Raw genomic sequence first — 15,194 nt, forward strand, 5'->3', positions numbered from 1 at the left:
TGAGAATTTTCACTTTTGAACTTTTTCACTTTTTAGGCCAATGTAGTTAAGGCTTTACTCAGAGTATGCACCGTTTCATGAAAACCCCTACTGCCGGACAAAATAAGATAAGTGACGTGAACAAATGAACCAGAACCATCTTGGGTTATGTTTTTCGATGTGCTGATTCAGAGTCCGAAGTCCGTTTGGCGCAGTCAGTCCTTTGTTTTAAGTAATGTCCAAAATACCACTTAAAAAAACAATTTTTTGTGGTTTCACTCAAAACCTGGCTTTTACGGTATAAACTATACCAAAGTAACAATTTAGGTTCAATGAAAGCTATTTTTTGGCTTCTATTAGAAGTTCTATAAGAAGAAAGCTCATACCACGCTCGTAATTTTAAAATCGCATGTTAACAGAATTCAAAAAAGTTTTAATAAAAGTGAATTTTTGTGAGTTAGAAATAGCCACTGGAATAGTGGATTCATATAAAAATGTTGACTCAAAATGAGGAACTATTATACCTAATCAGTTATGATCTCTTTTTTTCTTTTATAAAAGTGATAAAGAATATATCGCATTAGTACCACTTCAGTACAACATCTTTTGTGTTATTTGTCTGTGGCAATAAAGATAAGTGACTCTGTCTCACTTTTTTCTGTTTATATAGAAAGAGATGGCCAATTTTAAAAGTACCAGGTCAAAACATCAATAGGAGTCAAGAAATTTGGTATAATTTGTTTGAAATCCACTATCCAGTGTATTATTAGGAGATAGAGCTTAGAAACCAACAGTTGATTGCGGTTAACAAAAATCAAATTCACTTCATCCTGTGAGGTTTTCTTGGGTTTTCCAGAATCGTGGTATTTATTAAATTTTAAAAATCTTTTCCATAAGTGCTTAAACTTTATTTTAAACAATTTTAAGAATCTTACAAAATAGTACACAATTTGACGGTTTAATCTGGGCATCTTAACTAATAGCAGGCTGACTTTTATATAATTTTGCGTAAATACCATCTTTGGCTAGTAACTGTTGATGATTGCCTTGTTCGACTATTTTTCCATTTTGTAAAACACAAATCAAATCTGCATTATGAATGGTCGTAAGTCGATGAGCAACAACAATGCAAGTTCTTCCTTTGCAAGCTGTATCTAGAGCTGATTGTACAATCTGTAAAATATTCAAATTTATTAAATTTAATTTTTGAAATATTTCAAAAACTAATGATAGTTTATAACAGTTTATAACACGATAAAACAATTATTATGAGCGCCTTCTTAAGTAAGCTCATCCCATTAACAAATTTGCTTCTATAAAGCCTTACATGAGCTAAAGAATCATAATGCTCTATAGAAGCAAAATTGCAAGTCGCCCGACAAACAATTTTGGTTCTATAAAGCTTTACAGATGCAATTGTTGCTTCTGTAAAGCATTATAGAAGCAAAATTTTTATCAAAATTGTTAGTAGGGCGGGTTGACACGGATGTCTTTGGTTACGGATTCCCTGTTATAGATGCACACAAACTATTATAAATTGTTATACCTGCATTTTTAAAGAGATTTAACTTACCCTTTCACTTTGCAAATCTAATGCAGACGTAGCCTCATCCAACAATAAAATTTGTGGATTCCTAACCAAAGCTCTAGCAATGGCAATTCTTTGTTTCTGCCCACCCGACAGCTGTGTACCTTTCGCTCCAAGTTTCGTTTCAAATCCATTTGGCAATGCAACAATAAACGAATGTGCATTGGCAAGTTTTGCAGCTTCAATAATTTCATTCATTGAAACTTCTCTGTAATTATCACCATAGGCTATATTCTCAGCAATTGTCTTTTCAAACAATACTGGTTCTTGAGAAACAATACCCAATCGACGACGAAGTGTTGGCAATGCCATGTCCTGTTCAATATCCCTACCATCTATGCACTAAAAATAATAAATTCTGTTATACACGTCATTACGTCAGTTTGACATTTCTTACGATTTGTCCTTTATCAGCATCGTAATATCGTAGTAAAAGTTGAATGCAAGTTGATTTTCCACAACCAGATGCTCCAACCAATGCAACTGTTTTTCCCTGTAAGATTCCCAAATTTAAACCATTCAAGACTTGGACATCAGGCCGCGTTGGATAACGGAACGAAACGTCATTATACGTCACTCCATTCACTGACGTATCGATTTTTAAGTTATTCTCTGAATGACGTGATGATTTTATTCGTGGTTTTCTATCAACAATTCGAAGTAATCGATGACCAGATATGAGAGCTGTTGTAAATGATGGAGCAAATGCTAGAGATGTTGCCAATATTAAAAGACCATAAAGTAGAGATTCAGAAACTCTATGTAGAAGAATAAAAAAAGCTAATTAGAGGAAAAAAAATGCCGAAATAAAAATTTTACTTAATAATGTTGTAGTATTTGATCTTTCCTTCTGAACAAAGAATTCCACCATATGTCAATGCCACAGCATATCCAAAATACAGTATTGCCATACCACTGGAATTGACAATTCCTCTAAAACGAAGCCTCTTCTTTAGAAGCGCTTTGTATTTTTCGACATCTTTGTTGTATTCTACTATTAGCTGAGGCTCTCGACGAAGTCCAGCTACAGTTCTGATGTTGGCAATAGCTTCTGTTGCAATTCGACTTGTTTCTTCGAGAGTCCGTTTTTCGTGAATTGCTGAACTTGCTGTGTATCTGAAGTTAAAAAAAGGATATAAAGATGCCAATTAAGCTTACTATCATAAAATTTTATTTCTAGCCTCTATAGACTTGTTAGTTGCATTATTCAATAAATAAGTTTAAGGTCGGTAAGGCAGTTCTAATTTTTCCATGGGAAGTGGCATTAAAGTTTCCAATATCGGCCACTTACGTGGCACTTACTCGAATGTGCAAATGGTAATGAGGATTGTTAAGAACCAGTTTCCTGGTCTCCACTGTTAAGGTTAGAGATGGTAATGCAGTGTGTATTTAAAAAGACAGGAAGCGATTCGCTGTAGTTTTTAATGTTGGCCACTTAAGTGTCAATCGTCTCTATGTATTGTAATTCAAGTTATTGCCGTTTAAAGTGCCCAATATTACAGATTTTGAAAGCCATTTTGAAAGTAAAACAATTTTGGAAAACTGTCACTACTTTGCCGACTTTACTGTAAAACTGCAGCCCTTAATCCCATTTCTGATATGTTAGATTCTTAACATCTAAATGAAAGAATCAAACACAAATCTTACCTTGCTTCAAAAACGATTGACCCCACCATAAATGGCGATGTACATAGACACGCCAACGCCATCTCCCAGGAAAAATAAAAAGCCAATGCAATACAGCAAACGAAATTCGATACTGCTTGAATCATTCCACTCATCGGTTGTCCAATTGCACCTTGAACACTGGCAGCATCTCCCGATAACCTGGCTGAGAGTATACCAACACTATTATCCTCATCATCAAACCATCCGATTTCTTGTGCAAGAATAGATTTGAAAGTTAATGATCTGCAAAGAATAAACCTTATGTTATAAACTTCCATAAAAAAAGGGATTCAACGTGAACCTTAATTTAGTTGTAAGTCCAATACCAGCCAAATTGAAAATATATGTTTGAATAAAACAAATTGCCGCTACAACAACTCCAACACATGCACAAATTATTGACAAAAGAGCTGTCCTTGATATAACCTTTTCAGGATCAGTTTCTGCCAAAGCTGCATAGAATTCTCCAAATATATAAGCATAAGCTGGTTGAATACAACCATAAAGTATGGCACAAAAAGTTCCAAATATCAAATAACACCATTCACTCCGAGCAATTTTCAAAAGTCTTGTAAATGTCCTCCAAAATTGAGTTTCCTCTTGCAAATCATCATCACTGAAAATACTTCTGGCAATAGTTGATGCATTTGAAAATCGATGTTTGTTTAGTTGGTTCTTTTCAAAATTGATACTTGTCTGATCAAAGGTTATGTCAAAATTCTTATCTAAAATTGAAGATTATGTTTGTATTCATTAGTTTATTCTAATTTTTTTTACCTTTTTCGAGAATATCTTCTTCATTTGCATCTCCATCGTTGTATTCATGAGCTGTTACCATGTCATAATATTTACCACGCAATTCCATTAAATCTTCATGAGAGCCTTCTTCGACTGCCTTGCCCTCATGAATGAAGACAATTCTATCAGCGTCTTTGATGGCTGAAAGACGATGAGAAACAACAATTGTTGTCCTGCCTTTACTGGCTGCGTTGAGAGCTTTCTGGACTATCTTTTCAGAATTATAATCGAGAGCTGAGGTAGCTTCGTCGAGAAGTAGAATTTTTGGATTTTGAATCAAAGCTCGGGCAATTGCAATTCTTTGCTTCTGTCCACCAGACAATTGAATGCCCTTCTCACTGATTGAAGTCTCGTAACTCTGAAAGTAAAAAAAAAAAAAAAAAAACAGTATTGAACGCAAAATATCCATGCTAGTATGAAAAAGAATTTCTTAATTGGCGCCCAACACCGGATTTTTCTTGGTAATTTAAGAAAAAATTCAATATGTTGTATCTTTTATGCAGTTTAAGCCAACATATGATAGTTCTCTAAGTCCAAAAATAGTAAATTAGCTCAAAGAAAATTATCTTAGCATTGTTAAAAGATCTTAACTGGCGCCCAACGTATACCTACTTTAAAATGGCGACCAATAAAAGCCTTTTTTTTAGGCAACTTAACTTTTTTGTGACTTTAATCAATTTTCAATTTGTATAATCTTGGTTACATATGTCAAAGACTTGTATCCTTAAAAAAACATAAAATTAGACCAAAGAAAAATAGTTCTACAACGATCAAAAATATAAAATGGCGCCCAATGTTCTTATATTGAAGTCCCGTATCTCTGAATATTATTAGGATTTTGATGTTGGGACGTCAAAAAATATGCCTAAAACTTTAAACTCGAAATATGTACTAGCGAATTAAAAAAAAAAATTGTTAAATGGCGCTCAACGAAATTTTTTTCTTGAGAAATATTTGCAGCTTCTACCTAAGTATCAATCCAGTAAAAAAAAATAAAAAAAGGCGTAGACAACTTTAAGGCTTACAATGTTTGAAAATCTTAAATGGCGCCCAACTTATGTTCATTTTATGAAATATGACTTTTTTAGGCATTTTGTTTAATAGTTATTCATTAAAAGCATTTTTTTTTACTTACAAATGGTAAATCAATGATGAAATCATGTGCTCCAGCAGCTCTGGCAGCTGATTCGATTTCCTTTTGCGAAGCATCTGGTTTGCCATGTCTAATATTTTCTCCTAATACAAAAGAAGTATGATTATCAAAAGTATTTTTTGCAAACCTAACTTACCGATTGTGCCTTGAAATAAAACAGGTTCCTGACCCACAACAGCAATATTTGATCGCAACCATGCTACATTATATTTCCTAATGTCCAATTGATCTAGAATCACATTCCCAAATACTGGATCATAGAATCTTTGTAAAAGTTGAATACAAGTTGACTTTCCACAACCAGAGTGACCAACAAAAGCCACAGTTTGTCCAGCTTCAACTTTCAAGTTTAGTCCCCTTAAAACAATTACATCTTCACGGGAAGGATATCTAAAGAAGACATCTTGAAATTCAATATCTCCCTTAAGTCCATAATTGAGAATCTTTCCATCTGCAGACATTGGATCGATATTTGTCGATGAGTCAATAACTTCATATATCGGTAATGCAGAGCCTCTTGCTGATGAAAAATTATCCAAAAACGGTGAACATCTAGCAATGTGATCGGCTCCAACAAGAATTCCAAAGAAAGCCTAGAATATTAAAGTGAACAATGAGTTTGGGGTTCTTATGGCCAAGATTTTTCATACAATCATTAAAACAGCTGGTGTATACTCGGGATCGGTTTTTCCACGATCTTCCAACACTAGAATTACTCCATAGTAAAACGCAGATGCAACTGCGAAAAACAACATTGATCTGGTGATTGCATCTCCTGTCCCAGTGAAGACTCCTTTTAATTTACTGGCTTTGTGAGCTGGAAGAAGGAGTTTATCAAAACGTTCAGACTCGAGTTTCTCTCCACCAAATGCAACAACAGTTCGAACTGCACCGATTATTTCTTCAACCAAACTACCAGCCACTACGTAAGAATCTTGTTCACGTATCGTAAGTTTGCTTTGGTACTGAAAATAAATACATTCAAATCCTCTTTCAAAAACTAGATAGGTAAACTAACCTTGGCTACAATATAATTTGAGCATAAAACCAAAGGAATATACGAACTAATAGCTAGAGTTAGTTTCCAACCATAGACGAAGGAAATAACCACAACAATTATGCAACCGAGACCTAAATTGGTAAAATGACCAATTTTTTCCGATATTCCGTCACGAATTTTTTCCATATTGCTAAGAGATGACAAAATTATATAGTTTCTTTTAAATAAATCACTCTTAAAATTTACTCTGTGATTCGGACAGCAAAATTTTGATTTGATGCAACATCATGCCAACCGATGTCCTTTCTTAATGTTGCTTCAAAAAATTTCCTTCTCATTGTTGAAGTGATTCTAAGAGCAACAATATTAAGAATATCAACGAAAATGACTCCCGAAACAAATAAAACAATGGAAATAATGGTCAAAATGTATCCAAAAGCCCACGAATCATTTCGTAGTTCAGCCATGTTTTCTTGTTTTGTTGCATTTGTTCTATGAAAATAATAATTTTGTTTCAAATTTTATGTAGGGCATTTATAAGACTTACAATATTTTTCCACCACCAAACAAAGGTAATGAAATAGTTTTTGATGAAGTTCCAAAACCAAGATTACGATCGACAAACATTGCAACCAATTCACTGTAGACTATTATACCAGCTGGATAAACTAACGCCTTGACGAGGCACGAAATAAATGCAATGAAGATGAGAAAATAATCCAATGATGTAGCATAGCGAAATAGTTGAAAGTAGCTGATAGATTTGTTCTTGTTTTTGTCATTTTTTGTGTCCTTGGAGCCCCTAGAATTAGAAAATAGAATAGCTCAATTAGTTTAAATCAAACTTGTTTTAGAGCGGGTGAAAGGGAAACAAGTTACTAGTGTAAAAATGGCGCCCAACGCAAGTGTGTTTTGTTCTGTATTATCTTTGGGATTTCAAGAAAGCATATAAACATTTATTTGTTTTTAAAAAGTTCTCTAAAAATTTCAAAATGGTAATAGTTCTAATCGTATCTAGCGTAATCAGGAAATATAGGAATACGTCAAACAGTAAAAGTAACTTGAAGTAAAAAATCCCTACAAAAGTTGACTTAGTCCTTAAAAAATGACATTACACGCAGCGTTGCCAACCCAATCAGTCAAAATTATTCCTCACTTGAAAAAAATTATGCCTTTTCAAAAAAATTATGCCTCAATTTAGATTTCTTAGTTTAAGTTTGAAAAATTATATACAAAAACTGCAAGTACACAAAACAAAATGTTTTATTAACTAATATTTATACATTAAGGCTACTTATTTGTCACGAAATGGCAACTTATTTTCGTCGAAAGGAATTTTTCAAGGGAACTAAAATAATTATAATAATTTTTTTTACCTGTAGTCCAATAATCACCTATTTGCAAGCGTTTTACACCTTTTTATAGCAACAAAATCGCTTTTTAAAGATTCTTTTCTTGTAAAATTGATTAGTGTGGACAAAATTCTTCGAAAAATTAAACACTACCAAGAACTAAATGGTAAAAACAAATTCTGTAAATAAAATTTCGAACGTTTATTTAAAAAATACCTATATAATTTAACAGTTTTTTTTAAATATATTTTTTAAAAAATATAAGAAACTTTTAAAATATAAATCAAGAGTGTAATAAACAAATTTATGCCTTTTCGCCAAAAAATAAGCCTCAATGACTTAGCTAATCAAGGGGCACGGTAGTGCCCATCCAAGTTCTCTAGCAACTTTGGCACTACACCCTTATTTACAGGAAACAACTCAGGCCATTTTCGACCCCCCTCTAACTTCCACACCAAAGATGCCAGAAATTTCAAACTCGCTTGTTGAGCTCGCCGAACCCAAATTCCTCACAAAATTTCAGCTTCTTACGATGAGTAGTTTCTGAGATAAAGGACTTCAAAAATCGCGAAAACCGTAACTGACTCACTGACAGATCATCAAAATTATGGAGACCTTCCCGCTATCGTAGAAACTTGAAATTTTACATGGTGATAGGACTTGTGGTGTATACAAAGGAAAAAATCGAAAATTTAAGATTTTCAATTCAGGGGGCGTGGTAACCGCCCATTTTCGCCGAATTTTCATCAATTATTATAGAGCACTTCTGATTATCGTAGAATCTTGAAATTTGGTAGAATGGTAGAGCTGATAGTTTATACAAAGGACAAAATTTAAAATTTGAGAATTTTAGCCAGGGGGCGTGGCAACCGCCCATTTTCACTGAATTTTCATCAAATATTATAGAGCACTTCTGATTATCGTAGAATGTTGAAATTTGGTAGAATGGTAGAGCAAGTAGCTTATACAAAGGAAAAAATTTAGAATTTGAGAATTTTAGCCAGGAGGCGTGGCAACCGCCCATTTCTGCTGAATTTTCATCAAATATTATAGAGCACTTCTGATTATCGTAGAATCTTGAAATTTGGTAGAATGGTAGAGCTGGTAATTTATACAAAGGAAAAAATTTAAAATTTGAGAATTTTAGCCAGGGGGCGTGGCAACCGCCCATTTCCGCTGAATTTTCATTAAATATCTTAGAGCCCTTCTGATTATCGGAGTATCTTGAAATTTGGTAGAATGGTAGAGATGGTAGTTTATACAAAGGAAAAAAATTAAAGTTTGTGAATTTCAGCCAGGGGGCGTGGCAACCGCCCATTTTCACTGAATTTTCATCAAATATAGAGATTTTCAATTCTACAGCCATACGTTGCAAAAAGTAGTGAAATCACAACAAAAACATTACTGTTAAAAAAAGAGCCAAGTTATCCCATGTTGAAATTATGCTGGCACAAAAAGTATTGAGATATAAAAGTGTACCAAGTTCTAAAGCTTGGGTTCAAATTCGTATCAATAAAATTTTGATTGTTTACTTGGCAAATTTTTGAAATAACTTTAAAAATCGGTATTTAAAACAAAAATTGTCAAGTAAGCAATCAAAATTTTATTGATACGAATTTGAACCCAAGCCTTAGAACTTGGTACACTTTTATATCTCAATACTTTTTGTGCCAGCATAATTTCAACATGGGATAACTTGGCTCTTTTTTTAACAGTAATGTTTTTGTTGTGATTACTGATTACACGATTCTAAGCTACTTTTGGAACAAGAGCAAAATATGTGCAATCCACTTACATAAAATATTTTATTAAAAAACTAAATCAATTAAATATAATATTTTTGTTAACTGCAATCAAACGTTATTTAAATTTATTCATAAATGTAGACATATCAAAGTCTCATAAACCATATTATTTCTAATTTGAACAATATTACAATACATTTTAGTGCAAATTAATTAACTTGACATTTAATACCTAGTGCAAATTTAGTTAGAAGTAGAAAGTAGAGATTTTCCCGAGTTCGAAGAGAATTCAATTGAACTACGGTGTCGATGGTTACAAACAATTTACATACATAATATTTGTTTAGGTTTTTCTTAATCGATGCGAATGGTGGCTCGTGAACCGTGAGTCATCGGTAGCACTACTCATGAGTAATGTGTCAACATTTGGTTTTTCTTACCAACATACATAATTAAACATTGGGCACGTTCAAAGAGCTAACATAAAGCTATCGGATAGCTTTTTGTTGTTGTAAACAATGTTAAAAATTAGCAAGGAAACGAACCATTTTCTGTCAAAAAATAATCTGAAGGTATCCGAGAATTTCTGGTATACCTCAGGTATTCAAGTGATCAGCTGATAAACATTTAGTTTTTTTTTATTTTGATTACTTTTCGGGCTTAAAAATAAATACAAATTTGCAAGAAATAAAGTCAAAGCGATTGTGCAAGTACTATTCAACAATAAAAAAAAATGTAATTTGCTCAAAATAAACAGTTTCCTCTTCTCAATATTTTTTGGTAGCTGCTTGGGCAAGCTATCTGGATAGCTCTTCGTTCAAAAAGATATTCCAGATACGGGTATCCCAGATAGCCTATCCGATAGGTGTTTGAACGTGCCCATTGTCTTTCTGAATGTAAATAACACTTCTATTTTGTTATACTTCTTGCAGTATAAACATTTTTTTTCGGGGTAAGAAGGAGTGAAATCACTGAAAAAATTCATTGTTTAGAAATTTATGATCAGAACTAAAGTTACTTAAGCTAACCTAAAACAAAAATCTTTTGTTTTCTAAAATTTCTACCAAACCATATGTCGAGCATGACTTTATCGATATTCTGCGTTACAGCGTTACATTAAAAAAAAAAACAATCCTTCAACCCTTCAAGTACCATAAATGAGCGACAAATTTAAAGGAAATCATCCAAAATTGGATAAGTGATGATTCCTCGAAAGACGCACAAGGAGAATCTTCAAACAAAAATGGTAGCCTAGTCCCTAGTGCCTTAAACTGACTCCTCCGAAATCACGCTCTAAAAATAATGAAAAAAGAAAAAAACCTCATCCAAAGTTAATAATGTTATGTTCATTAATTCGATAGCCTTGAAATCGATGAAATAGAATATTGGTATCGATTTGATGTTCCTGGGTTTTATTTAAAAATCTGACGTAAATTAGATATTTGGACGATGGTGAACTTTAAAGGTCTAGGAAATTAAGACTTTCAAATAATTTGGCAGAGAGAAAAACTACTTCATAACTATTGCCACTATATGTCATCACAATCAACTTGGTGCAACTTCACAAAGCATTTGTCAAATTACGAAAAGTAATTTAAAAGATATGATGCCACAGATGACCACACATGTATACATACCGGTCAAGCACACAACAAAATAGCTCACACAATCATCAGCATCATCGAAAAATAAATAAAGCAGAATTTTCAGACAGTGGCGTATTAAGAAAAAATTTGGGAGGGGGCTGAAAAATGTTTCAACAATTTTTTAGAGGGTAAATGTGCGAGAAATTTTTCTCTATTTTTATTCATCTTTCATCGAGAGTGAAGCGCTGTGCTGTAATACTGAAAGTGGTGTAGTAGGATTTTACTGCTCTCGACAGATTCGTACTAGTGTCTCCTCCTTTCACATTCAGAGTACCTAGAAATTTTTTCAAAGTTCTTGTGTCCCAAAAATTTTACACAAACAGCAAGGAGTTGAGTCATCCTTAAAAAAACAACACTTTATTTCGTTCGAACTTAGTCATGTGCTGAATTCAAAACTGTTTACAGATTTATTCCTATCACGTCTATAGTTTTTGAACTATACTCACCACTATTTTCGATATATACGCCCATGTTCCGCAATTCTACCAAAAGTGAATTCAAATCTCTTTTCAATTTCACGTGAAATGAAATATCTATATTCGTCATTTCGATCGATTTCGAAAACTTCCAAATTGCTTCGAACTGTCAAAACTGAAAGATATTCAATTTTTATTTCGTTTCTAAAGTGAAATTACTGCTGCTTCAATTGCAGATTCAATGAAATAGGCCCAAAATTCACGAACAGAAACATGGTGAATTGAATTCGATCAGAAAATCTAAATGAGTAAAAAAATGCAAAACACCTAATTTTACTTTCGGCAAGTGAATGCGCAAAAAGTGAAATGCAGAACGTGAAATTCTCAGAAACTTATTTTGAATGAATTTCTTTTTGATGTTTAATCCGAAATATATGTTTATATTTGTTCGTAATATGTTGCTTTTTTAATCCAAATCACCTGTTGAATTTCTATTTCCGATATCTTTGAGAAAAATATTATTTGAAAAAAGTAAATATAGGTACATAAAAAGTTTTTCAAAATTAAACGGTGATGTAATTCGACGTCAAAATACTAAACAAATGATCTGAAGAATTCGGAATTGAATAAAATCCAAAAAAAAAATTACCCCAACCCTCAACGTCAGCTAAGGTTCTTACTCAAACAAACACAAACAGCCGTTTCAGAATTTGGAGGGGGCTCGAGAATCTGTGCTGCTTCTAAATCAAACTAACACGTTTCAGTTAATCATGCACATTATGATGAAATCAGCAAAATAATAACATGATCTTGAAACCTTGGGGGGGCTTGAGCCCCCTGAGAGAGTATTTTTTTGTTAATTTTCTTAACCCTAATAATGGGTTCAATTCAATTCAATCTACATTTACATATGTTTAGTTTCTTTTCGAAAATTATGTTAAAATTGACTTTGTTCATTTTTGTGGTTTTAGTTTTCCTTAACCAAAATTTAATAACTTATTTAATTTTTTTTTTTTTGGAACGCTTTTGCTACAGATAATACCTATGGTGGAAAACTTTAAATCTGAATTAAAGGGACTATTACTAAAGTATTTTTACACTTGCACTCTTGTTGATTAAAAACAAAAACCTAGCCAATATCCAAACACTCTGAAAAAAGTTATCAGTTTGATCTTTCTTGTTATAAAATAAGAGTTCAATAGTTAAAACATTATTCTTAAACTGTCGAAATTTTGCACAAACAAAGCAATCAACAGAATTTCATTTAACTCAAAGACATACAGTTTAACATGAATCAATAAAGATCCAATGTCAAGGTCTTAATTTATTTTTAATTAGTTAAAGTCAACTATAAATTAATACAAATTTAACAGAAAAAATCTATTCACTCACATTTTAATTCACTTATAGAAAGTGCACTTTAGTAATCCGTAATTGTTTTGATAAGAAACACCACAACATTTATATCTTAAACTTTATTAAAATAAATAAAAAACCGTTATCTGCTTAATAAACTTTGCATTCGTCGAGGTGCAAAATTCTTTCAACAGAATGGCTAGAGATCTAAACAAGAACTGATAGCTTTCTAGACAGAAAGTTTGTGGACATGCTGTTTCAAGACCCTAGGAAGACTTTTTTTTGTTCATATATAAATTTGACTACGTCAATTATTTATTAATTCGAAACTTAATTGTTTGAATTGAACAGTAAGATAATAAATCATACGACAGTGTCGTATGTTATTGCTTATATTTTTAAAATTATATTTTTAACATAAATTTAATGAATATGTTTTTATCGAAAAATAAGTAAAAATCAGATTGGTGGTTTTCAAAACAAAATTTTTAGACACAATATTCTATTTTAAAATAACAAAATAAAACTTCCTTCAAATAACAAGTAATTTTTTATATGAATGCAGACGTGTCCCATTAAACATACATCACAAGTAAAAACTAAATGCGAATGGCACGTTTTGTCCAGACAAATTTACGGTATAATTTCAATACAATGATAGTTTCAATTGATTTTATTCACTATAGTTAATTATTATGCCACAATGTAGAATATTATATTTAAAAAAAACTGAGACAATTTGATTTGATTATAGTTTTTGTGTGGGAGATCTAACAAGGATTTTTTTTTTAAACTACAACTGAGAGCAAATATTTGAGTTGAGGTGTTATTATATTGATCATCGAGTATTTAACCTTTATAATATTAACTCAATTTGTTTTTTATAAATTCAATCGAATGTTAAATGTAGTAGATTAAATATTATATAAAAAATTAATATTTAGAGAGCAGATGATTATAGAGGTATTCCAATTATTAATTGATTATATCTTGAACTTGAAAACTTCCAGGGTTGTCATATAATAAATTAAGGATTTTATGAGTAGTTACATCATGTTAATAAAATCATCATATAAAATTTTATTAATTTAGATTAGATCTGACAGCTTATCCATTCAACACAATTTGACAGCCCATACTTCACGATTTGCTTATACCTTCATCAAATATGTTAAGGATTAGTTACAAAAGCCATCCTACATTTTATGACATTTTAGTCTTATAGATTTTGTACTGTCATTTTTTATTGTCTGTTTGGCAGGTGTCCAAGAATGTCAGATAACAGAATTTAAATTTGATATTAGGATGAAACACTGCGGCACTTCAATTTCTAAATGGGTTACCTATGTAACAATTTTACTTGCATAAGGTCCATTTTCTTCGATTCGGCAAGCTATAGTTTGTATACGTTTAGTTTAAGGCTTACTTACGCAAATCATCCATTTTGGAAATAAAGGAAGTCTCCTTAAGGCTATCTCGAAGTGTTTAGAAGAAGCCTTGTAAATATAAGTTAAAGAAGACCTTTATAAGACCTGTTTGAACCGTTGTTCTAAAGAAGCCTTCTATTTTTAAGTGATAGAAGGCTTTCATAAGACCTGTTCCAAGAGGTTCTTGTAAGTATGCAATGTTTTCATCTCTCAAGTATGCAATGTTTTTCACCAATAAGTATGCAAAGCTTTTATCCTGCAGATATGCAATGTTTGTAACGCTTTAGAAAAAAACTGCATTTTTATGTGAGGTTACAATTAGCTCCCTTTTTTCCCACTCATATTTAATATTCGAGTATGGTCTACTGGTAAGGTGCAGAGGTACGTGGGATCGATTCCTGGCCGGGCCATGTGATGAAAATAAATGTTGTGTTCTTTTTCAATTTAAATAATATTCTCATCGTTTCGGAACAACAGAAAAAGCAGTGGAATTTCCAAAAAAGGAAAAGAAACAAAATGGGAAAAAAATTAAAATAAATAAAATAATATGTAGAAAATACAAAACAGAAAAAATCAAAAGAAAATAAAAAAAATTAAATAAAATTCAATTAATTCTTTTTTTTATGAATTTTCTACAACATTTTCTACAACACCTTCAACAACTTCTATAAGGCCTTATTATAACATCCTACGCAAGTAATCCGGTTTGTGCATTAGATAAACCCTCTGCAGGAAGACCTCCGTAAGGCCATTTTAAGCTGTTTGTCACAAGCTATTAGCTTGTGGATTACCTGTGAAGGAAAGTCCTATGCAATTTCGGTAAAATGCGAGGTTAGAACAGAATCGTGAGAACTGTCAAATATGTTTGTTGTTGTTTTTTGTTCTAACTCACGAAACTGTTATGTCCTGTTCTGCTCTGATCTAACTATTTCCTCGTTGAACAGATCTAAAGTTAATCACCCATTTCGGACATTAAAAATGGTGGTTTATTTCATGAAAAAATAAAAAGTATAAAACGAAATTATTCTTCTACGTGTCATTCTTTTATTTAATATAGCCAAAAACT

The 15,194-nt window shown here is 32.1% G+C and overlaps 1 protein-coding gene across 1 annotated transcript; it reads right to left on the reverse strand.

The window, feature by feature from the left end:
• Positions 1 to 812: 812 nt before the first annotated feature.
• Positions 813 to 12,934, reverse strand: LOC129908424 (multidrug resistance protein homolog 65-like). The gene is made up of 14 exons (XM_055984886.1): positions 12,738 to 12,934; positions 6,734 to 6,988; positions 6,433 to 6,678; positions 6,205 to 6,376; positions 5,837 to 6,151; positions 5,323 to 5,779; positions 5,169 to 5,269; positions 4,013 to 4,391; positions 3,537 to 3,960; positions 3,215 to 3,478; positions 2,387 to 2,683; positions 1,965 to 2,325; positions 1,553 to 1,909; positions 813 to 1,152 (listed from the first exon to the last, which is right to left on the reverse strand). Coding segments are annotated over exons 1-14 (3,831 nt in total). The 5' UTR covers positions 12,740 to 12,934; the 3' UTR covers positions 813 to 951.
• Positions 12,935 to 15,194: the final 2,260 nt, after the last annotated feature.

Source organism: Episyrphus balteatus, chromosome 2 (assembly GCF_945859705.1).
Source record: "Episyrphus balteatus chromosome 2, idEpiBalt1.1, whole genome shotgun sequence".
NCBI classification, from domain to species: Eukaryota; Metazoa; Arthropoda; class Insecta; order Diptera; family Syrphidae; genus Episyrphus; species Episyrphus balteatus.